This window comes from Rhagoletis zephyria, unplaced genomic scaffold (assembly GCF_001687245.7).
Source record: "Rhagoletis zephyria isolate East Lansing unplaced genomic scaffold, Rhagoletis_zephyria_1.1 Rzeph_scaffold_00249, whole genome shotgun sequence".
NCBI lineage: Eukaryota > Metazoa > Arthropoda > Insecta > Diptera > Tephritidae > Rhagoletis > Rhagoletis zephyria.
This window is the reverse complement of record NW_016157333.1, coordinates 301,101-326,747: the sequence shown is the minus strand read 5'-3', so window position 1 is coordinate 326,747 and position 25,647 is coordinate 301,101. Positions and strand designations below refer to the sequence as shown.

The 25,647-nt window shown below is 34.8% G+C and overlaps 2 protein-coding genes across 3 annotated transcripts; both read right to left on the bottom strand.

The window, feature by feature from the left end:
* Positions 1–2,249: 2,249 nt before the first annotated feature.
* On the bottom strand, positions 2,250–13,529 carry LOC108358409 (uncharacterized). Its single transcript, XM_017609732.1, has 3 exons — positions 13,303–13,529; positions 10,358–10,569; positions 2,250–2,900 (listed from the first exon to the last, which is right to left on the bottom strand). Exons 1-3 carry the CDS (start codon positions 13,345–13,347, stop codon positions 2,705–2,707), a joined length of 453 nt encoding a protein of 150 aa, XP_017465221.1. The 5' UTR covers positions 13,348–13,529; the 3' UTR covers positions 2,250–2,704.
* A 4,725-nt stretch (positions 13,530–18,254) lies between these two features.
* Positions 18,255–24,475, bottom strand: MED23 (mediator complex subunit 23). Of its 2 annotated transcripts, XM_017609727.1 has the most exons (23): positions 24,244–24,475; positions 24,091–24,184; positions 23,871–24,021; positions 23,684–23,816; positions 23,459–23,626; positions 22,975–23,400; positions 22,885–22,926; positions 22,738–22,824; positions 22,559–22,660; positions 22,393–22,493; positions 22,084–22,332; positions 21,893–22,020; positions 21,649–21,817; positions 21,413–21,588; positions 21,037–21,349; positions 20,656–20,979; positions 20,349–20,572; positions 20,180–20,262; positions 19,973–20,120; positions 19,471–19,915; positions 19,177–19,389; positions 18,973–19,113; positions 18,255–18,893 (listed from the first exon to the last, which is right to left on the bottom strand). In XM_017609727.1, the coding sequence occupies exons 1-23, from the start codon at positions 24,280–24,282 to the stop codon at positions 18,398–18,400; spliced, it is 4,452 nt and encodes a 1,483-aa protein (XP_017465216.1). In that variant the 5' UTR covers positions 24,283–24,475; the 3' UTR covers positions 18,255–18,397. The 2 variants fall into 2 exon arrangements, with proteins under 2 accessions (XP_017465216.1, XP_017465215.1); XM_017609726.1 differs by having other exon boundaries at positions 22,885–23,400; positions 24,244–24,474.
* Positions 24,476–25,647: the final 1,172 nt, after the last annotated feature.

Below are 25,647 nucleotides of genomic sequence, written 5' to 3'. Positions count from 1 at the left end.
TTCGCAATTTCTTTGTCTAAGAATCTGATTCCTTCCAGTGATGAATCACTTATAAGATTGAATACAGGTCTTACATCAAATTTTGAGGTACGTGAATAGTTAAATTGTTAAATTGTTGATTTTGTACAGGTAAATATTTAAGATGACATAGTCGAAACTTTAAAACGTGAAGTAAACCAGATAAAGTAATAAATATATGTATGTAAATGAGGAATATATTTTTATGGGATTTCGTTAACGTATTAATATATAGATATTCGAACCACAGTATGACATTTTAAGTTACACCAATGCACTTGACAACATAGGAGCAATAGGGAGGAATAGATTTGAATGAGAATCCGTTAGCGTATTAATATAGATAGTAGATGGTGAAACCAAAGCTGGCATTCATAGGCTTATACGCAAATTGGAATAACTCGGCTCTGGAGCCACCTATAATATGCATTTTGAATTTGAAGCAAATCGGACCATAAATGAAGTTTTTCGGAATAACTCCACTCCCACTCCACCTACTGAAAAAACAAACAAAATGCGCACCTCCCCTTTGCAATACCTTTCGAACAAAAGAGGAATCATTCAAATTGGTTGAGAAACATAGGAGCAGTAGGGAGGAATAGATTTGTATGGGATTTCGTTAGCGTATTAATATATACATATGTAGATAATAATTCTGGCTGCGTGTGCCTACTATGGTGTGCAGCCGGAACGTATGTATGCATCAAACTAAAGCATCAGTCTCTTATTTATAAACTATAATTGATGGATATATCCAACATACGTAAACACGGTTAAATCCTGAATTAGAACTTAGTTGCGCAAATAAGACCTTTCCATTATGGTTTAAAAATAAAAGAAGCGGATGTTTTGGCTTGATGTATTTCTGAACTCAGCCTATGTAAATACATACATATGTATGTTCAGATGCTGGCCAAACCGATATGTTTTCTGATATACAGTCAGTGTCAAATGTGTGTACACACTTTGTTTTAATAATAATAATGATATTCGCAATTATTTTTCATTCAAATTTTTTTCATTTATTATTTATGAAAATATAGTTCATTCTCTAACTTAAACTGTATAAATCAAAGCTCCGCACTTTATATAAAATTCAGAAAAATTCAAATAATTTTCATCAAAAATTTTAATAGAAAATTTTCTCCATATAAAAAGATTTTTATCATGCGTTATTTGGAAAAAAACGCGCAACACCCCCTACAAAAAAAATCTAAACAATTATTAGCGACTTGAAACTTGTAGTCTTACTAATAATTGAACGGGCTACTGCATACTCGAAAATTTTCTAGAAATTCTGAATAAAAATTTTGGTATTTTGATGAAAATTGTTTGAATTTTTGTGAACTAGTGTGATATTTTGATTTATATGGTTTATGTTATAGAAGGATCTACATATATTTTCACAAATAATTAATGCAAAAAATTGTTCATCAAAATAGTTATGAATATTATACTAGAACAAGATGTTCACAGTGTACATTGGACACTGACTGTATTTCTGCTTCATTATGTCGGCTTTCAGACCCGTCAAGTCTTCTTTTCAAATCTGCTCGTTCCATGACGAAGGAGGTGGAAGATAGGGGAAGAGTACAGAAACCTCCGTACCGTCAATTCGTTTCAAGTTTTCTTGTCTCTTTGCTTCCCATTTAAAAACCAAGAACTTGAAGTTGACGCGTCTGGAAGCAAATAGAAACACACACAAAAAAAAAATTAGAAAAAAATTGCTTTCAAGACTTGACGTGTCTGAAAGGGGACTATTTTTTCTTTGATTGTGCTTTCGTTCTGAAGTTCGTACAAGCTTTTCCAGAAAAAAACCAAGAAGTCGTAAGTTCGGCCGGAACCGACCTTCCTTTACACGGCGCACGTGCATAAAAATGTATCTTATTTGCACATTTCTGAGTTATATGAGTCATTATATAGAAAGAGGGCGTGGCTATTGTTCGATTTAAAAATTGTTTGGCGTGCACAAAGTTTGGAAGGATTTATTTAGCCATTACTGAAAATGAGCGAAGCACACTTCTCTAAAATTTGATAAAAATAATTTTTTTCAGCAGATTACTCAAATGTTAAATCTTAGCGAAATCTTAGAAATGCCGTAGATTTTTTAATTTTTGAAATACGTATGTATGTACATTAGGGATAAAATTATACCCGTTTTTTTATACCTGAGCGCACTTCTGCACAAGGGTATATTAACTTTGTTCGCATAACGGTTGTTTGTNAATGCCAGCTATGCTTGCAACAATGGTGTTAAATTAAATTGAAAATTGCAGCGTAGCAGCTTGTACGCAAGTCAAGCAAAAAGCAAGTAATATGAATTCGCTACTAAATTATCATAATTTTCAAGCATACTCACTGGAACACACACAGAAATACGCACTTAATTACATAGAATTTTTATATTTGTAGTTTATAATGTTTACAAATCCATACATACATATGTAAGTATGCAGCATATAGTACATAATTACATACACACAAAATGCATATAAATATATACATACATACACACGTACATATATAAATATATCTAAACTTAAAATGGTACCGAAAAAATCAATCTTAATAAAAATCCGATTCATTTTAAATGAATGTGCTAAGCATTGCTATTTGGAATTTTTGCAACATCAGCGTATTTTTTCATGTGTGCATTTCTTAATAGTTGCCCATTGCGTGGTTTTAATTATGGATTGAATACTAAGCAGAACGCCAATCTAACATAGTCAATTGTAGAGGCAATTGCCGTAGCCACTATCCGCCAGCGTTCCAAGTACAACACCAAAAAAAGGTTGTACTTCGCGTTGACAATACGAAATGAGTAGAGACGTTGCAGATAGCCGAGGACGTCGAGTTTCTCGGAGAAAGCTATATCGTAGTGGCTGAAAAGTGATGAGGATTAGAATAAAAGATTTAAATCGGTTTGTAATAAAACAAGAAACCAAGACAACTTAACGATGGAATAGTTTTGTAACACAAGCTTACAAACAAAAGGTAAAGACCAAAAATGGCCTTCATATTTCTAGGGTATCCTCTATTCGGAAATGCATCAAACTAAAGCATTAGTCTCTTATTTCTAAACTATAATTGATGGAAATATGTTTAGCTCTGCAAATTGAGTATTTCTATCAATTAATATAAACTAGTATCGCCCCGTTGTCGAAATTCGACCACCTCACTTTTTTTACANCATTCCATCCGTCCGTCCGTCTGCCCGTGTACACGATAACTCGAGCAAAAATTGAGATATCTCAACGAGATTTTATACATTGTAGGCTGCCCTTTAACCAAGGTAGGTTGGTGCTGAAAATGGGCGAAATCGGACTGTAACTACGCTCACTTCCCATACAACGGTATTTTCGAAAAATGCAAAAACTGTGATATTTCAGTAAATATTGGATGCAAATTGTTGAAAACTAGTATGTGGAGTAGAATTCTGGTAAAAAATAATATTGTTATGAAATTTTAGGATTTTTTTGATGAAATGCTGTATCTCAGTACTCGGTACGAGGCTTGACCAGGGTCTAGCTAAGAAATCTGTTGAAAATCTTTGAAATCGGGCAATAACCATGCCCACCTGCCATATAACGGTAATTTACAGAAAAACGAAAACTGCGATAAATCTGTAACTACTGAAGCTAATTGACTCAAAATCGATTATTGTAATGACCACTGAGTAAAAAATTAGACTATTATAAATTTTTGGATAACGGGCGTGGCGCCACCCCTTATGAACACAATTGTGTATCTCGGTAACCGATTTATCAATTTCCACCAAACTCGATGCACTTAATAACCTTGGTAAGGAAAAGCAATTTGTTGAAAATTACTCAAATCGGACTAAAACTACACCCGCTTCCCGTATAACGGTAAATTTCAGAAATACGAAAACTCCGATATTTCAATAACTGAGAACGCTAATTCACTTCAAGTTAATAGTTACAACAATCTCCTAACAATAAATAAGACCCACTTTATAACTACTAACTACTAATAACTAAGTGTACCTCGGTAAGCACTTAATCGATTTGTACCTAACTAGCTTCAATTATATCATTAAGTCTAACTCTGCATATTATCGAAAACGTTTGCAATCGATTAAACACCCCTATTTATCATGCAAAGGCAGTTCAGAGAAAGTTGAAAAGACGACGACGGTTCCGCCCGAACTTATACTTCTTTACTTGTTTTATTTTGAAATCAAAAAATATTTAGAGGTCGCTCAAAGCGCTCAAAGTTTCCCATGTATTTTATATGAAAAAAAACAAGTTTTCGTAGAAATTGTATAGATTTCTTGAAAATTGTAATTTGTAATATTCTTCGATCGGAAAACTTTGTATCCCTTCTGAAGACTTCCAATAACAATGGCCCTTATTATGAGTTGCATTCGACTTTCGATCTTCGATAGTCAGCGAAGAAAATCGAAAGTGAAATTCGTATTATGAGCTATGCAAGCATGTCGAAATTTCCGTTGAGTATCGAATTTTCTGTCGAACAAAATTTTGCTTTCGTTGGTTAAGTGTTAGAAAATTGTGAAAAATTTATGATTTTGCATTTGTTTTCTTACTTTTTTGGTGGCTAGACACTAATTTTAAAAAATTGTTATTGATTTTATGCAGTTCTAACGTCGTGAACACTAAACACAAGCTCGAAAGGCTGGTTTTACTTATGAAAGAAAATCCCAATACTCTGTTGGCACGATCTCTGAGAACTAAATCATAGAGCTGTTTATAGTTTTAGTTTATTTTAAATAGATTTGGATCACAAAATTTCTTAAATATATTGTATATCAAAATATATTTGAAAGACTACACTTACAGCCCTATTCCCACGCCATTGACAAAACTCAGCGGCTGACTATTGTCTTTACTATTGCGTCTAATGCTATACCGGAAATTTTTTTAAGCTCTCATATGGTGACAATTGTCATTGTTATTGTTATGACCTACTGAGAACGCGACAATGGCGAAGCAATGTTTATATTGTGTTTTAGACGCAGTAATTGTGACAATAGTCATACAATGAATTTTGTCAGTGTTGTAAGAATAGGAAAAAGGAATAGGTAAGTCTCTTAAACGTTTTCTGCTCCTGGCCAGTTGTCTAAGCTCCCATCCTCTGACGAATCGTTGAACCAGAACTCCGTTGTACTAATTTTTACCACGTCTCTATAAACTCGCTTTATTTTTTAATTCATTTTAATTTACACAAATTTACATATATACATATGTATAAGCACACTACTTAGTTAGCTCGATCTGTAAACAAAGCTTCTCAGAGGTGAAAAATATACTATGACGAGCGTCATAATACCAAATGAAAATTCGTTCGATCAGCACTTTCGACCACAGTCGAAGATCGAATCCAACTCATCATAGGGGCCAATACCTAATTGCTTATATCGGGAGCATTCGGTTAAGCGGTTACTGAGGTAACCTTATTTCACAATTTTCTAAAAATCTTATTTCTTTCCAAAATGTTGCCCCAAATTTTAATTTTGGATAGTTTTGCTTTAGTATTTACTAAAATATTTCAGTTTCTGCGAATTGCCGTAAGTTTTCTGCGATGGGGCGTTTTCGAACAGGCTATCGATATAGTCATGTGAAAAATAATACGGACACGATATTTTGACCATTTTTGCTATTCTTCTTTTGATTATTTAATGTTAATTATTTGTTTATAAAAAATACAGCCCACGTGGTAAGAAAAAAATGTATTTCCAAATTTCAAACTTTGTAGAATAATTTGAAAATTTTTACAACTTTTAGAAAAATTCATAGTATTTACGCAGTTTTATAACCCATTAAATTCTAGCGACATAAAGTTTAAGTTTCAAATTTTTAGGAGTTCGCTTTGATTTATATATATTTTTTTTTGCGAATGGTATTAATTTCTTCCATACAAAAACAAAATGTGTACTTATTTCATATGGAATAAAATGCGTGACGCCGTCAGTAAACAAATTATAAAAAATCAACGCGATTTCTTAGCTATTCGAAACATGCATTTTCTTAAACTAAAATTAAATGGGCATAAAGCTGCATTTCTACATATATTTTTTCTAAAAATTCGTAATAAAAAGTTTGTCGTTTTAATATTTTGTTGAAATTTTCTAATTTTTCAGCAAAGTTTGAAATTCGCACTTATGGTTTTTGTTAGTTAGTGAACTGTATTTAAAAAATAATAATAAACATTAAACAATATTTGTATTTTTTAGATAATGACACTATTGAAACCAATGCGCGATGTGTACCTTAAAAATCAGCTGTTACTGCCAAATTATATTTATTTTATTTATTAATATTTTTCATGTAATTTTTATAAAAAAAAGTTCAGATAGAAATGCCGAATCTGTATTGTTTTTATTGTAACACAGTGCAGACTCATAACACTATAAGGAAAATATACAGGCATGTTCTGAAATTCGAATCTTTGAAATCGACTCGATTTGCCAAATATTTTTTAATTCTATCTGATGAAAAGAGTGAATATTCTAACTGAAAACTATAAAGGAAGCAACAGCGATATGAAGTAAATCATTTTAATGCGAGACTTAAAAAATTTTGGACTAAAAACCATCGAAAAAATTATCGAAATCGAGTCGATTTCAAATTTTCGAATTTCAGAACATGCCTGATAAAGTTTTGATATGACACAAGAAAACGTCGAAACACGTGAACTTTAAATTGGGTCGTAGATTACTGATCTGTATACCTTTTTCCAGATGAGGTCATTTTCCAAAGATATTTTCATGAAAAAAATTCAAGCATTAACAAGGGCAAAATGTATTTTACAACGCTTTTATCAACTTGCAATGTTGTATGTCCAGACACCATTTTTAGCTATAATTAGAGATTATAATCAAAGTTCCTATACAAAAGTCTAGACATCAACCGCGACGGTAGGCCTTGCCTGAAGTAGTTAAATATCGCGCCTAAAAATATGCACTACATACGCTACAGCGGAAATGGACGTCAAGCCATTTCTTTAAATGAAATTAATTGGTGCTCGTATGTATGTATGTACATACCATATGTGAGCACAAAACATGTTGCTTGCATTTTGTGCATATGCACAAAACCATGCAAATACTTACTTTTACAAATAGGAATCGAATAAGAATCTTATTTGTACTAATTTGTATTTGCGCAAACATTTGTGTATTATATTTTGCGCAATAGTCTTCTGTTCTTTTTTCACTGCAAGTTAAATTATTCTCATATCTGTTGCAAAATTTTATACAGACACAAGATTAAAAGGTAGAAAATAAATAAAATAAAAAACTTTTTAATATACCACGCTTTTACAAATGGACTAAAAAGTGAAAAATAATGTTTCTCAGTCCTATGGAATTTGTTTTGATAACTTTTGATTTAGTTATAATAAACAATTTGTGAGATTGAAAATGAAAAGCGTGGGGAGCATGTAATAGACTTGAATTGATATAAAAAGTAATATATGTATGCATGTATGCGGGTATATGAATAACGAAAACATCGGTCTCAAATTTGTGCATTCGCTGTAGAAGTTTTAGGTCTATGTTATGTTGTTTGACTATTGTCAATTAAATCCAATGCTTTCAATTTCATAAATTGTTTATAATGACTTTTGCTAAAAGTTCAATATCAAAAGTTATCAAAACACATTTTATGGAACTGAGAAATATTATTTTCTAATTTTTAGCCCATTTACAAAAGCGTGGTATATTAAAAAGGTTTTTATTTTATTTATTTTTTATTTGTATTAAAGTCTGTCCTTTTGTCAAAAAATCAAGCTACTAGCGATGAAAATCGGTGGATAAATAAACCTCTTTTAAATGGTCGAATGAAAATGTGCAATAATTTTTTGTATGAGATATGTAAAGCGGGAAATACTCGTAATGTTACTCATACGCCACATCGTACATGGGCGTACTCCATCATACTCGTACATGGCGTATGAGTAACATTTTCTATCTAAAGTTTGAATTTTTTTCATTCGGCATGCAAACTTATGGCCTTATTCATAAAAAAAAAAGTAGGTTTAAAGAGCTTTATAAAATAACGTTTTCATAAATTTTTCGATTTATAAACCTTTTATAAAGCTACTTTATTTTTTATGAATAAGGCCATTAAAATAAAAATATCTTGGAAAAATTACAGGATCTAGAGAAACGGTGTACAGATCTGTATTCTGCGACCCAATCTTAAATTAACGCGCTTTAGCGTTTTTTGGTGTTATTTTAGCGTCCCTACAGTGTCATTTGGATCATAAAAGACCCCTAAAGAATTCATATATGAGGTAAAGTTTTGTATTTTTTGAAAGTCATATTTCGGACTTATGTATCGCTAGCTTAGACTGAAAGGTTGCTGAGTCTCATTTTAAAACTTTTACAGAAGAGGAAAATACTTATATTCATTTTCTTCAAGCATTTTGCAAAACTTTGAATAAAACATTTTGGACTTAAACTATGTTCACATTACAGCATAAATTACTTTGTTTCAATCGAATTACTTCACATAAATCAAGAACGTTCACATTTTCTTTCATCATTTCTATTGATATGTGATTAGCACGTACACGTACGAGTGTGTGATTTGTACTTGATTTCAAGAAAAAAAAAAACGAAAATAATTGCATTCCTTTAGGCATTTTTTTAAATTTCCTCAACAGTGTTGGTTCTTGGATTTATGATAAAATATCAGACTTTATAAAGCAAAATTACTTGATCTCAGCATGATTTGCTTATAAATTACAAATGAGCCGTAAATTACGATAATGTGAACATACTTTTAGCAAATTTTCCATTCATTAAATATAAACGAGAACAAATCCTTATCCTTTTCGAAACAATGCATTTTTAACTTCTCTAGCCTCCTGTATCAAAATATGAGTTTTTATAAAAACTTGACTTTCACTCTAAGCTAGCGATATTCTGAACGTTCAGAATATGTTTGCGGGGAATATAAAAATATATGCATTTGGATTGAAAGCAAACTCGAAAAAAATGAACAAAGGGGATGTGAATAGCTCTGTGGTTAGCGCTTCTGAGTTTGTACATTGATGATGCGGGTTAGATCCCTGCTGAAGTCTAGTAAAAGAAGTCTGTTGAGGAGATGTGGTGATCTCCGAAATAGCTGCTATAACTTCTACCGCTTAGACTTTGTTGCTTTTTGCATTTTTCCTAATAAACAATCTTGAAACAAACGTCAATAGCAATATTAAAATAGAAATGAACAAAGCTATTCAGATATCAATTAAAATTTTTTTTTTTAGTGGACAGTAATAACCATAACCATCTTAAAAGTTTCAACATGCAAGAGCGTAGGCAAAATGTGCTCACCAAAAAAGAATAACAGCTAAAAGTTAAGGAATACAAAAATTAAATTTTTAGTCCAAAGAATGGCAACAGCAAAACTAATGTCAAATAAGAATAGAAATGTATGAAAAAAAACACATTCACACAAGCACAAGCGCAATAACACTTGCTATATCAATTATTTTTTGCCTTCTTCCATTTTCAATTCTTTTTTTTTAGTTTTTAGATTTTAGATTATTCTCACTTTTCGTGTATTCTTTAATTTCCATTAATTTAAATTCAGTTGAGTTTGACACTTTTCAAGATTTTGCCAGCAAAAATTCTTCTGACTAAATCTGACTACTTCGGACTGAGGAGAGTCACAGTTGCTCTCTCATTTCTGCTGTCGTTTTCAAGTCAAGAAACGCTTTTTGGACAAAATCTGATTACTTCGGACTATTTATGGGAGATAAGGAACGCAACTATTATCTGATTAATCAAAATATTTGATTTGTCTAGGCTAGTGGTATGAAAAAAAATGTTCCATACATGTCAGTTGCAAAAATACGTCAATGTATTTTTTTGATTCAGTGCATGGAAATGTACATTGATGTTTTTCGACACATCGATGGGCATATGTAATCGATGCATCAATTTGCCTAGCATTTTTCAATAATGCTTCGCAATAAAATATTTTATGAGAAAAAATGTACAAAATTTTAAATAAATTACAGCAACTGAGCTTATTATGTTTGTAACGGAACTTTTTCGAGCCATTTTAATTTTTGGCCAAAGTCACTTTTTTGTACAATTGAAAAAAAATGACGATTCAATGTATTAGAGATGTCATTATTCAAAGACCATCGATGCATCGATACATCGACTATTTAAACGTCAAGAGGAAAATTTTCGATGCATCGAAGCAAAACATCGATATTTCCGATGCATCCATGTTTTCCGACGTCCCTACTTACATAAAAGACAATTTGAAAGGACTGAAAGGAAAGAAGGCAATGATCTAAATGTATGGAAATGTTATTAATATTTTTCAATTCGAAAACTTACTTTTTCAGTATGTACTGCACTTCAGTGTATGACCAAATAAATATCACAGCTGGATAAATGATGGGCAGTAATATTAGTATTGCCAAGATGAAACTGAAAACCACCTTTAGAATGGTTGGAAAGGGCAACGGCTGGAGCCATGTGTATACCAGGTGCTCAACGAATGGCTGCTGATAGTAAATCATTTTACTGAATAAAGACATCTGCTTCCACTGAAAAATAAGTTTTTTAAAATAATAGGGCTGTTCAGGATCTTTTGCATATGTCCTTGCAATTGCATATTCGTTACATTTGTAAATCCACAGCAATAAAATGCACAAGGCTGCCATGACAGAAAGCATAAAGCTTGCAAATGCAATTCCAACTGCAAATCCAAGACCATTTCCACTACATCCTGAACAGCCCTAATGTACATATGTAGAGGTTAGCAATGCGCGCTACCATTCCGCAGGGCCTGTGTTCTGGCCCAGTGTACCACACACTTAAAAAAATATATCGTCGATGTTTTTGCAAAACCGCCTATCTTACGGCACTCAAATTTCACAGGAGGGCGAGTAAACGGTTTATTCTTTGAAGGTACTGCCTTGATAGGCGGTATTTTCTCTATGTAGCTTCTATTTCACAAATCTGTTGTTTTAATAACGATTTTAATGCATAAATCTCGATGCCTGGAGTTCAGGCCTACCAAATATCAATTTTGTCACAACGGCGATTTAGGCAGTTTGGCAACTGGTCGATGGGCGGTTTTGCAAAAACATCGACGATATATACATATATTTTTTAATAGCGGCAGACAATGGTAAACCTACGAGTGTATTCTGCCATGATAACCAAATTCTCATAAAAATACAATCGCCATTCTGAGTCGGCGTGAAATTGTAGGTCTCTCCGCTTTGTGTGACCACATCAAGGCGCACGCCTTGGGGCAGCCGCATTTAAAAAGAAAATTTGTTGAATTTGGGCCAAACCAGGAATCGATTTTTTCCCCTTCTGAGTGATAATGTGAACCTCTAATCGTGCTTAGCGGCAGTTGAGTGGTATCAGAAAGAAGAGGGAAGAGAGACTTCAATGTAGAGAGCTAGAGATGCGGGTACTTACAGCAATTAAATGATTTCAAGGCCGCGGTTGATTATTGCAAATGTTAAGATAGGAATCTGGTAGCAGACTTTTAGAGTGCATTTCATATATGGAGATCAGGTTCTCGGGCCGTTTGAATGGCGGCGCCGGTGGCACGTTTGCGAAGAACCCATATAAATGTATTTAAAATATGCTCACGTTCCTATTCCAATTGGCCAAGGAGGATTGGAATCATAAAGCCTCTAGTGTCGACGGAATACCTCTGAGCAGTTCAAAGCTCAACATGTACATAGTGAAGCGAATCAAAATACATCGGCTCCGCTGGCTTGGCCATGTCGTTTGTATGGACACCGACAATCCAGCTCTCGAAACCCGCTGGTGGTAACAGAAGAGGGAGGCCTCCACTGCGCTGGAAAGACCAAGTGGAGAAGCACTTGGCTTCACTTGGCATTTCCAATTGTTACTTACCATAGCCGTTTTAGTTTTGTTTAGCGAGTATATCAAAATACCAAGGAGAGATGGCATCGCAGAGACAGCTTCTCTTCGTGGTATTAAAATCGGCTTTAAAATCGACGAAAAGGTGTCGGACGTCGATTGGTTTATCTAAGCCTCTTTTCCAGAATTTGATTAACTGCGAAAGTCGTCTGAAACTACACTGATAAGCTTCAATCAGTTGATTTGTGAAGGTTTTTGGTTTTCACACAGTATCGTCGATAGGATCAGTTATGCTGTTTTAAGAAGTAACAGCAGCGTCTCCCCTCTTGTAGATTGGGGAAAAGTGCACTGTGATTTCAATGTTCTGGCATGCATTCACAAAATCAAATTCTGTTGCGCAGCTAGTATATGCGTCCAACCTGCTCTCCGCTAATTCGGATTCAATGATTGCTTTTTCATATATTTCACGAATAGTCGAACTACGATGGATTCAGCAAAACTCCCGAATATATTTTAGGCTCGAGAATAACTTGAGGTTAATTTGAGAATTATGACATGTCTTCAATATTCAATGTTAATTCTTAGCTATCTAAATCTTCGGGGAAACTTTCCATTATGGCCGTTCGTTAAAGGTACGGTGGGCGAAGGTGGAATAGGCGTGGCACCTCTAACCAACCTTTTTGGAGAGGGCATGAACCGCCATTGACAAAAATGCAACCCCCGACCACCTAGGACCCCTATGGTTCCCTACGGACCACTTAGAAAAATGGCCAAAAATCGCAATTTTTACTTGCGTCCACAGTATTTTTGCGTAGAATTCCTTTCTGCGTAGGCGGCCTTCGGCCGCGCTTAGGGATTATAGCCCTTACTACGTAGAATTCTCCTTTCTGTGTGACCTAACTGGGGCTACCGCCCCAGTGATGTAACCTTGGGAACGGATGAGGTAACTAGAATTCCCTTTCTGTGTGGTTACTCTCTCTATTTTGGTTACTGGGTGTTTTATAAAAATGTCTTGTATATAAAAATGTGTATATAAAAATGTATTGTGCAAATGAATATTTAACATTTTTTCATGCGAATAAACGCAAATGGAGACTGTGATTTCTGGCAATTTTTCTAAGGGGTCCCTAGGGAACTATAGGGGACCTAGGTGCATTTTTGTCAATGGCGGTCCATTCCCTCTCCAAAAAGGTTGGTTAGAGGTGCCACGCCCACTTACCTTTCGCCCACCGCTCCTTTAACGAACGGCCATAAAGGAAAGCCAACCCAAATCTTCACTTTTTTCCAGAAAAAAAAATAGTTGCCAACTTTTTCCCCGATGGCATCAACTTGGAAAATGTAAATGTTGGAAATTCAGTTTTTTTGGTGTTTTTGAATGGTTGAAAAACGTCCACTGTCTTTTAGGTTTCGTCTATCTAACTTCAGTTACTCACAATTTTTCTTTGGTGTAAAGGTTTATGCCAAATTTTGCGATACATTTCCGTTGGGTAAAAAATAATTATGTATAAAAAACGCTATAAAAATATCGTGAGCTATTTACCATGCTCGATGGACTTAAAAGACAATACCGGAGCTTTGCACGCCTATCACATTTTTTGTTCACAAATCAACGAATTATTTTTAGGTAGACGCAATGCTGGTAAAGTTAAAAAATCGTTTTTGAGACGGAAATTCAGTTAATCAAGTTTGAATGAAACTGAGTACAGAGTGAATAATATGTTTATATTGTTTTATATAACAGTAATAATAATAGATTGGCGCTTACACATATGTTAGCGGAGGGACCTACAGTTTTACGCCGACTCCGAACGGCGATTGTATTTTTATGACAAGCTGTTTTTCATGGCAGAAATACACTCGGAGGTTTGCCATTGCTTGCCGACGGACGACCGCTGTTAAGAAGAAAACCTTTTTCTATATATTTTGCGATGTTGCTTTGACCAGGGCTTGAACCCAGGTGCTGATGAGTGAAAGCGCGCACTGCTTACCACTACATCACATCGGCCGACTATATATGTTTTATATAGTCCATGATAAAAAAATAGGAAGCTAGAACCGTGATAAAAACATAGTAAGATAAAACCAAGGTGTATTAAACAAGGTGTGATTGCCAACTCAGGTCGGCTCTCTTGTAAGGTACTATTATGCCAAAAAATATAGACAAATGATTCGAAATTCATAAAATTTTTTTCAATTTGACTTTATACGATGGTTCTTCTGACAGCAATGTCAAATTCAATCACACTTTGTTGAATACATTTTGATTGTACCATGATTATTGCCCATGGTACAATAATTACAGGTAGCGCATATTCCGATCTGCCTTATTTGAAAAACATCATTGTTGCTCACACTAAAAGGCTTACTTCTAGGGAAAAAGGGTATTTCCATATCCCATATACCATATATCGACTGCTGAGTGGAAGATCGACCTACCTCGGCAACCAGTTCGAAAACGCCCTATCTCAAAAAACTTTTCAAGAACGCCCTATTTCAGAATTTTATTGAAAAACACTCTATCTCAGAATTTGGTTCAAAAACGCCCTATTTCAGAATTCGATTCAAAAATGCCCTATCTTACATCAAAATGTATTGAAAATGTGCTGATATAGGGCGTTTTTGAAACGGGTTCTGAAATAGGGCATTCTGCAACCAACTTCTCAAATAGGACATTTTTGAAACGTTTTTTGAGATATGGCGTATTCGAACTGGTTGCCGAGATAGGTCGATCTTCCACTCAGCAGTCGATATGTACACGTATTTTTTTTAAACAAATCTTCTTGCAGAGGATTTATTTAATTTGCAAAAGCCGAAAAAAAAACATTTGCTTTGTAAATAAATTCAAAATTGGTATGGCTCACTTCAGTTCGAAGGTTTTTTTCTTTTGTTTTGAAAAATAAAATAAGTGAGCCATACCAATAAATTCAAAATTGGTAAGCAAATACCTATTTCGGCTTTTGCAAATTAAATAAGTCCTCTGCAAGAAGGTTTGTTTAAAAAAATACGTGTACATATATTGTATATGCGGTATGGACATATCCCTATTCCCTCGCAGTAAGCCTTTTAGTGAGGGCAACTATGATGTTTTTCAAATAAGGCAGATCGAAATATGCGCTACCTGTAATTATTGTACCATGGGCAATAATCATGGTACAATCAAAATGTATTCAGCAAAGTGTGACTAAATTTGACATTGCTCTCAGAAGAACCATCGTATAAAGTCAAATTGAAAAAAAAAAATATGAATTTCGAATCATTTGTTTATATTTTTTGACATAACAGTACCTTAAAAGAGAGCCGACCTGAGTTGTCAATTACACCTTGTTTAATACACATTGCTTTTACCTGTTGTTATTGTACCATGATTTTTTTTATTTAAATATTTATATGATTTTAAAATGCTGGCGAACTTAAAAAAAAAATCATGAACTCATGAAAAAAAAATGAATGAACTATGTATGGGTGCGTTCGAGCTACCTAATAAGTAAATACCGTAATATTGCAGCCTTTATGCTTTCTTGGGAAATCTATTGAAAACCCGCTTTAAAAACTTGTATATTCCATGGGATTTGCGAGTGATAGTAATGCATTGTCAATCTTTCGTTATACATAATTATAGGCAGATCTGCATAAATTTTCGAGAACGCACTGCCGCATTTATTGTAGTTCTAATACACTTAAGTATACTTACTTAAGTATAAGTATAAATATATTTATTAAGTATCTGTAAGTAATAAGTTTATATTCAGAAAAAAAGAAATATGTAAATAGTCAAAACCTTACAATATAGGATCTTATACCATTGTGTCGGGCACTATACACACATGCCTTACCTGCACCTTACTCTTCATACGGCGGTCCTTACCACTTCCCTGCCGAATATCCCTTATGCCGAATTGCCACTAGACAATGAAATGACAAGGAATGTATGCCATTTAAAAAATATGCCATGTGGAAATGAACTTTATGTCTATTTTTTAAATGTAATGATACGATTATTTTTTAATGCCCGACTTTATCATTTGTCATTTTTGCCATTTAATGCCTAGTGGAAATCAAGCATTACTTTAACAAAGTCGCACCGTGGTTCGTATCGCAAATCTAGCTGGACGAAACTATTTAAACAAATACTTCTTACCTAGGGAATTTTTGGGTCGCTGATTACGAATCTGAAGTCACTTACCAAAAATTCAAAATGGCGGATCCAATATGGCGGACGAAAATTAAAAAAAAAAATCGGTAGATTTCTATGAAACTGGGTATCTGGAGGTTTTCTGGGTCGCTGATTACATGTCTAAAGTCATTTACCAAAAATTCAAAATGGCGGATCCAATATGGCGGACAAAAATTTAAAAAAATCGGTAGATTTCTATGAAACTGGGTATCTGGAGGTTTTCTGGGTCGCTGATTACGAATCTAAAGTCATTTACTTAATTTACTTCGGAACGAGCATTTTCATCAGATATTTCTACTTTTACTAATCACATAATCACGGACAGCTTGTTGTCTTTTAGAAGTTTCAGCAACACCTCTCCAAATGTCAAACAACTCACTTCTTAAGATTTTATTTACCATGACTAAAATTTAAGATCACAGCAAGAAACACAAATAAATTTCAGAAAAAACTTTATAACAGCGCTTAAAGAGTTGCATGCCTGTTGTATAATTTTTTAATTTCAGAAAGCAGAAAATTTGCGAGTTACTATTTTTTTTAATTCTTACATAACCAAAGTTTTTATAACTCCAAGTATTTTTCTGTTTTAACACACAACCCCCACCCCCCTTCTTCCCGTGGATCCGCCACTGATCTTATATTTATATTCAAATACATTCCTGTTAATAATTACCAAGGCGAATTAATATAAGGTGATAGCAGGAGTACAAAAACAAAAATTTACATGTATTTTGTTTTTGCTTTGGCGGCATAAACTGTCAAAATCTGTAAGAGCGTGTGTAGAAAATCAAACAAAATTTTTCAATTTGATATCAGAAGCCGTGCGGCGAAACACATACACAAAATCAGCTGAGCTACCCACTGGGAAAATAGGTAAGCACCTTGCGAGGTAAGCCATGTTTTCTTTCAGTTTTTAGTACCAAAATTGTCATCATGGCCAATGTCATCTACTAGTAAAGGGCAAAATGAACACCTCCGAAGACACATTACGTTGTCAGTTGCAAAATAACGTGCAGCCGAAGTTATTTCCAAGCACCGAACTACTCCGAGCGACTGCTCTGCATTACACGTAACTTACTTTGTAAAGCGGCTCAGAAGTATGTCTGATACCAAATGTACATTCTAAATTCCTACTTACATAAGGCGGCCATGCCTTTGTAAAAGTAAGGNTAATGCAGAGAAGTCGCTCGGAGTAGTTCGGCGCTTGGAGATAACTTCGGCTGCACGTTACTTTGCAACTGACAACGTAATGTGTCGTTGGAGGTGTTCATTTTGTGCTTTACTAGTAGATGACATTGGCCATGATGACAATTTTGGTACTAAAAACTGAAAGAAAACATGGCTTACCTCGTAAGGTGCTTACCTATTTTCCCAGTGGGTATGCAAGTGGTTTAATAACGGCCTTCGGCGGCCTTTACTTTTTCAACTCTTTAATTTATTTTTTTTTAATTAATCAAAACGACTATTTTTCAGAATAAATTTGCTTATACCAATGTGGACATAAATTGCGTTATGACCTCTGAATCTATAGCGGAATAAGTGTAATTTTTTGTTTATAAAGTCAAATTGCAATTATGCAAATATCTGTGAGTGCAATTAGCAATCTTTTAAGTTAAATTTCAGCTTTTAAAATAGAGTTCTCAAATAGGCGGCTTTGACTTACCTTTTTTTGTTGGATTTCATATGTTAATGCTTTAATAAATGCAATTTCTATTTGAATGTGTTGTCAGGAATGTATTCCAAGTACCATTAAGTATTTTAAAAACAAAAAAATTTTGACTTTCGTCCAGCTAGATCTGCTATCCGAACCACTGTGGGTCGTGGCCGCGTTATGTAAGTAGGAATTTACCTCGTAATGTGCTTAACTATTTTCCCAGTGGGTTACTCGACGTGATAAGTTTGAAAAAATCATAGCGACTCTAAAAAAGAAAAAAAAACCCTTAGTTACTGGCACTTCTAGTTATATATATGAATATATATTCGTGAGCTATTGTCTTTCTTTAGAAATAAAACCTGTTTTTAAAAAAGTCCTTCCAGTTTTTCCAAAATTTTCCTTTTTTCCGGCAATTTTTCTGCGTATAAAAAACCCTATTTGAGTGACTGCGAATCATTAAAAACTAAAAATAGTCAAATAAGTCTAGCCGCTCTCAAGAAAAAATAAACAAACAAAAATATTGGAATAATATTCAAAATTAAAATATATTTTAGCGTATACATATAAAATATTTTATTTCCTAATATATATAAAAACACACACACTTTAAAGTCTTCTTATAAACGAACATGCGTTTGCGATGCGAAATATCTAGCCAATACTTAATAATTCTAAGCAAATGCGCACTACCAACGTCAACTCAATAGCGGGGTGGCATGTTTTGCATAAAGTATTGCATTTGTTGTGGTTGGTGCTGGCCCATATTTGCAGCCATATGCTGCTGTTGGTGTTGTTGTTGTTGCTGCTGCTGCGCCATTAAATTGTAATTAGCCATTTGTGGATGATTACCAGGCGCGTTGCCACCTCCTGCAGCACCACTGCCACTGCCCACTGCAACCATTGGTACATTTTGTTGGGATTGTTGTTGCTGTTGCTGGTGTTGTTGTGACTGTTGCTGTTGTGAGGGCTGTTGCTGCTGCTGCGGTTGAGCATTGCCCCCTGCCTGCATTTGCACCTGTTGCTGTTGCTGGCTCTGGGCGTTCACCATATTCGCCTTTTGCTGCTGTTGTTGTTGAAGTTGCTGCTGTTGCTGCGCTTGCTGTTGTACGGCAGCAGCTAACTGTTGCTGAGTTGGTGGTGGATGTTGCTGCTGTTGTTGCTGTTGCTGTTGCTGTTGTACAAGTGGCAGATTGAGGCTAAAAGGGAGAAAAAGGATGTTGTTTGTATGTATTACGAAAATTAATGTCTTTTAAAATGTATAAACTTATTGTTTACTTCTTCTCCGTGTTAATGTCTTCGATATTTAAGCGCGTTATAAAACGCAGGCGCAGTTGCAAAGCAGGTCGAAGACGCTTGATTATTACTTCCGACTCATTTTTGATGACATTGCCGACATGAATATACTTTATGTGGTAGCTGAAAAGGAAAGCACTTACATGAAAGCATAATAACTTTTATAAGTTGGGGATATGTACATACAGGAAATCACAAATCGTGTCTATGTATTCGAGCGGGGCTTGTCCATGCGCCTTATCGACCACATCAAGCATTTCATATATCATTATTGCAATACCAGCGACAGTGTTGGGCTTCTCCAAGTCGATACGCTGCAAAAAGGGTCCAAATACATGGCACAAGAAAACAAGCTGTTGCTCGGTGCGCACACAGGGTTTCAGTTTCTCAGCAAGATATCTAAATAAGCGAACCAATACATACATATGTAAATATATTAAATTTGTATAATAGCAAAAAATAAATGAATTAAGCACTAACTTCGTCATTGAGGCCAACTTAAAACCACCCATGTGATGGAATATAGAGTGCGCCACTGCCAGTATTAATACATAGCTCTTCTCAATCATTGATTCACAAACAGTCTTGAAATTGAAAAGTTCAAAGGCCGTAAAACGATAAGTCCATTTCACCATTTTTGGCGAATTTAATGCCTCCTGCAAGCGATCATAGATTACACTCCAATGTGTCTCTGGCAGAGCAGCGAGTATTATGCCCACAGCATTGATGTAATTATGTATCTCTTTTTGTGGAATCAATGAATAACCCTTTACAATAACATCCACCACATTATTTGCTACAATTGAGGGCGCTATTGGCAAACTGAGTAGCTCAACGCATGTAACATAGAGTGCATGTGCTGGCGCATTGGGGAATTCATTGAAGCGCCAGTCGGTGTTGAAGAAGAGATTTTTGCCCGTTATTGCTATAGTAAAGGACTTAAAAGTAAATTTTTGCAATCAATAAATAATATCAAACTTACTATCTGAAAGACGTCGCACTAAGTTTATATAGTAATTGAGTTCAGGATTCCAAAGCAATTCTTGATTTTGCAAAAACATTTTGTATGGTTCACTAACACACCAATTTGGTGGCCGTATGTCGCAGAAGGCACCGGTTATGGCGCTCACCTGTAAAGTACGATATTTATACGAACCCAATTTTTCTTTTCCTTCTTGCAGAAGCTTACCAATTTCTTTTTAAGCGAAGGACGCTCACGTAAAATGCGCTCGTAGAAATGCAATGTGTTGTACAAATAGGTAATAGGTCGATCTATGCAAGAAAAGTTGAAATTCGGAAAAGATTTAATCAATAGTAGCTATGCGTGCGAAAACATATTTTATATAATTTTAAAGTACCATGAAATTTATACAGAACGCTCAAATGATCCAATATGACTTCACAGATTTGATGCACATGCTGTATGGGCAATTCAATGAAGCGATGTACGACAATATCCAGCACTGGCAAAAACCGCAGACATACATTTGAGAAATAAACAGGCAATGGGGGATGTGATGCCGATTCATCAGGTGCAAATTTCTCAGGATATTTCTGATGAAATGATAAGTGCTTTTCGTGCCTGAATAGTTTTAAACAAAAGACAAATTTGTATATATTTTCTTCTTTTTTTGTTGAGATGTGTATATGCTTTAATAACTCAACCAATTATTTTGCTTCCAATGATCAGGATGGTTCTCTTTGCAAAACTCCTGTATACGGTTGCGTAATTCTGATGTTTTAAGTAGGAGCAATTGTATAATAAGGAAGCAAACCTGTGCTTCATTGCCCTCCTGGGTGCGCAAGGCCAAACAAAGTACAACGCGGTCAATTGTAACAATATTATATTTCCAAATCATGTTATTAATGGTATCGACACATTTGTGTATGAAATCTTTGCCATTGCTATTGGCCACCTCGCCAACTAAATAGTCGCATAGCTTGCGCAAATGTGCTGAAAGTGCGCGGGCGCTAATGCCCTCTAAAATTCTACAAAACAAATTTGTCAAATTGAATGCAATACACTTTTATATTACGAGTACGTACTTATACGCCACTGGACTGACATTTTCCGTTTCCCAAATCATTTTGAAAAGTAAACAAAGGAAAAGTGGATTTGTGCTGGGCCGTATAAAATGATTCATAATGTCGTTGTCATTTGACATCGATGTCCAGTTACGATATTCTTCCTCGACGGATTTTTTAAGCAACTGCTTATTCTCCAAAGGATGATTATTTTGTACAAAAAACTCATTTAAAGCAGGCGGAAAGCAAGCCAGTGAGTGCGACGCCCATGAATGCGGTGTATTTTGCATTATAATATTGAGTAGCTCTTTACACCAAGGCTGCAGTTCGTCGCCTATGATAAGAAAAAGCGGAAATTATAAAATGTTTAAAGGTTTTTAAAAAAAGAAATACCCACCGAGTCCAGTCATGTGCATTGAACGTGCCAGCGTTAGTATCAGCACACGATTCAGTTCCTCACTCTCGCTCGATGCGACAGAACCAGGTGGTTTTTCGCTAAAATAGCGAGACATTTGTGGCTGCATTTCTACTGAGCCTAGTCCGGTAATTAGACGCAAAGCTGTCGATTCGAAACTAAGGAAGGATTAAGAAATAAAAAAGACACTTCATTTCTCAATATTCGTTCGTACTCACCACAAATTCAATTGCATTTTATTGGTTTGCGGCGAAACGACCGTACAGTGTGAAAGCAGCTGAAGGCGATATTGTGTTGGTATGTGATGTAAACGATATAGGAACATTTCCAGCAGCGTATGTAGTATGCCCCAGGCCTGGTGCTTGAAAACAGCGGGCAGCAATTGCTCTAAAAAAGTTAATGAAAAAGCAATAAATTATATATATATATTAAGAATGATTTGATTTCTTCCGAATAACTTACGCAAGAATCCTTTAATGCCCAGCGATTCGATTTCGGTGTAAACGAGCAGTCGGGCATAGGTTTCTACTAAAGCTGGTGCAGGTATTGAGCTTTTGGCCTGCGCTTGTTTAATCATTTGCGTAAAAAAGCTGTGAAACATCAATCATAATAATTACGCTGCTAATTTCGAAAAAAGTATGTTCTTGCATTACCTATGTATTAGCGACATTTTACTGTGTACAGTTAAGCTGTCTAAAACAACCATAGAGAACGGTGCTGAGGGTAGTTGCCCGCCAGCTGCAGTTTTAGCATTTCCATTTAACGCTTCGGTAAGTATATTCATTGGACGTGAAAAATACTCTTGATTTGTTGAATATGCATTACATATGAGTATAATACGGAAATCGTTGCCCAAACTCATAGACATCATTGTATTTGGCATAACAAGGTGCTGTAGAAAACTGTAGGCAAATAAAACATTTAATTGACGTAAACTAAAGAAGTCTGGAAATCAAACGTACTCGTGATGATTTTTTAATGCAATTGGTAATGGTCTATTAATATTCATATTCTCCAGTCTAGCCTTTTTCATCAGGTGTATCCAAATACAAATGGGCGCCATCTGCGAATAGAACGCTGTTAACAATTTCTATTCGAAAATGATTTATGTTTTTTATAAGAAATTACCTGTCGCAATAATGAGGATTTTGTGCAATCTGGTAATTTTAGTGGTTCCTGCTCAGGATAAAGCAAGTCAAACAGCTTGAATGTTGGTAGAAAATTAGCTATCTATTAACGAGTCATATGAATATGTAATGAGAGTTAATGATATATCCTTTTTTTGTAATTTTTTTAGTACTACATACTGGATTCTTTTGTATGCTACCAGATATAAATTGCAATAGTATCCACATCAGCTGATCGCGTCCCTTTCGCAATTCCTTCTTGGAGAGCTAAAAACGTTAATAAAAAAATTTAAAGCCAGAACCACATTCAAATGCAATGGTATTTACCTTTTCATACAATGCAGTCACTATGTGTGAAAAACTTACGAACTGAAAGAGAACAAAGTATATCAGCTGTGACGATAAGTGTAGCCATACCCATTCGTTCATGGAGGTTTGCTCTTCATAAACATTGAAGCTACTACCCATCATAGAGTCATTGCTCTCGGTCATTTCCATGGCAGATATGATCAAATTAACCAACTGTTCCTCGAGCGCATTGCAACGTTGCTTTTGTTGCTTCTGCAAACTCATCATAACGGAGACCATCTCCTTGGAATATGGCTGATCAAGCACATAACGCAAAAGTTTTGTTTGCTCTTCTAGCAAATCTGAGTCATAAGGAAGATTGCCTTTGAAAACGAAGCGTAAAGTATTCGGATCTAATTTCCATGAGTTCATCATATGATCGGCATAACCGAAACACTCAACAATAGGTAACATATGTGAGTGCCCTATGATTGACACCATTTGCGCGGTCCTGCGAAACTCCTCCATGAAATCAGTCATCATTTTGTTAATTGTCTGGAAGTTTTGAAAGTCGTTTTCAGTTACTGCTAACAAAATATTTAATGATAACTACCCAGTGATATGGTGGTGGCTTCATTATTTCATTGGCAATAAAATAGCCTGGCAGTAGACAATTATTACGATCAAATATGTAGTTTAATGTATCTTTCAGCGCCTGTAGTTGTGGTAAAAAACTGACGTTTATGTTAACGGGAAATGTTTGGGCTTTATCACGACACATCTGCAATAAATTTGGTAAATAATTTAAGCTGGGATAAGATATAATCTATCTTCATACCTTCATTATTTCACGCACTCCTTTGTAATCTACCAGCGATAAGACGCGTTTAATTATTTTGAAGCTCTCAATCCAAAAATTTGCGTTCTCATAAACGAGTCTGTCGCATAGCAAAATCTTATCGCAGAGCATTCTGTATAGGATAGGAATTATTAAAACCTGAGGAAATTGAGTTTAACACTGTCACCTTGCCGTTATAGCATGTGCCTCCGCTAATTTACCCAGTGTATTCATTAGCACACGCAGACGCGAAATGTTTGTTGCAGTTGCCGCACGTTGCAAATATTGTCGCACCAAACCCTCTTTGTTGTCCTGAGGTACCTCCTCGAATTTACGCACTATGCAAATAAAAAGATTCGATGTCATGATTCAGCAAAGATAGTAGTCGTTTCCAGCTGGGTACTTACAAATGGTTTCAGTAAATGAACAGGACTTCTCCTCCTCGCCGTTCGGTTTGTAGACAATAACGCTGAGGAACGCCTCCTCAATCGGTTCCACTTTCTACGAAATATGTAAACACAGTTGTAAAAGTAACTTTAATCAGAGTTTAGTGAACCTACCAGGAAGCTATTAACTGCTTCTAATATTTCTGTATCCATTTTTAATTTATCAAAACTTTGGTTGAAATAAATATATTATTTTATATTGGACAAAACAATAAAAAAGCGCACTGAAAACCGGCTACATGAAAGTAAACAGCTGTTGAAAACCATGGTTTGCAAACAACTGATTTGTTGTCACGCTCGTAGTATTGCCAGGTTTCAACAAGAAACTTTAGAACTCAAAAAACCTTTCTTCCAAGTTTACCATGCAAGTTTACTGTAGGCTTTTAATACAAAGGAGAACCCGGGTCAAAATGGCTCCTCGACGAATATGCAAATGCAAATATTTGATTAATATACATAAAATGAAGTCGCTTCATTAAAAATAACATAAAAAGTTTTAATAATTTAATAATTACATATGTAATGTAATAGATGTTAACATAAATAAAATTAATATTGGAAGTTAATGAAAATAATAAAGCGTACCGTTGAAACGGTACTGTCGTATGAACAATTAACTGTGAAATCAAAGATTTACTAACATATGTACATAACTGTTCCACGGAACAAAAGAAGAAATATTTTAAAGAGAAATAAAGAATTGAAAATAATAAGACACGTGATACAAATATAACATACTAAGATATATATTTGGAAAGCAGAGGAATAACCTGGCGTTGGTTTTCTATAAACCGGCCAACCTACTCAAAACCCCACAAAAAAAAGTAAGAGAACCTTGAAATGTTAGTTATTTATATTACTAAGATTTTAATATAGTTACGATCCCGTACGAGTCTGGACTATTCAGAAATAGTCAGAATTGTCAGATTTTACTGGTATATTCGATTTCGTACCCGGTTCTTTGACTATAGAGAGGACATAAAAGAGAGTAAATGAGGTCTTATCTCTGTCAGAAGTACCAGTTATAGTCCAAGAATTTTTTGCTGATAAATTCTGGTAAATATGTCAAATGGGTGTGTTTGACAACCAAATTGTAAACAAAATAAAGTCCAGGCTGCTAATGCATGTCGAAAAGTATTTAATGTAATGTTTAAGTGGTTTCTAATGAATTGGAATGTAAATTTGGATATTTAAAGGTATGTGCTGGCTGTATTTACATACAAAGCTAAAATTTATAACCAAAATTTGGGGGTTATGTTGAAGTTGTCAGAAGTTACCATTTTTTACTTTCTCGCTCTGAGCGAATTTTTATTTTTTGACAGTTTTATTAGTTTTAGTCCGAGGAAGACCTGGATTGGACCTAATACTTTTGTATGTAGTTTATTAGCATATTTGAAAACAACGGGTTTTGTTGGGAGTTTTGAGGCTTTTAGAAGATTCGCTTTAAAACACATGTGCAACGGCAACTCTTGGAAATTTTAGTACTTAGATTATGCTGCTCTGGAATATATCTGGTTT

Coding starts and splice junctions, on each gene's coding strand:
- LOC108358409 (XM_017609732.1), bottom strand. CDS start 13,347: ATGTATCGCAAAATTTGGCATAAACCTTTACACCAAAGAAAAATT. Junction 10,570..13,302: donor CTTTACACCAAAGAAAAATT/GTGAGTAACTGA, acceptor CTTATTTTTCAG/TGGAAGCAGATGTCTTTATT. Junction 2,901..10,357: donor GTGCAGTACATACTGAAAAA/GTAAGTTTTCGA, acceptor ATCACTTTTCAG/CCACTACGATATAGCTTTCT.
- MED23 (XM_017609726.1), bottom strand. CDS start 24,282: ATGGATACAGAAATATTAGAAGCAGTTAATAGCTTCCTG. Junction 21,350..21,412: donor AATGCACATGACTGGACTCG/GTGGGTATTTCT, acceptor TTCTTATCATAG/GCGACGAACTGCAGCCTTGG. Junction 19,390..19,470: donor AAGTTGGCCTCAATGACGAA/GTTAGTGCTTAA, acceptor TCGCTTATTTAG/ATATCTTGCTGAGAAACTGA.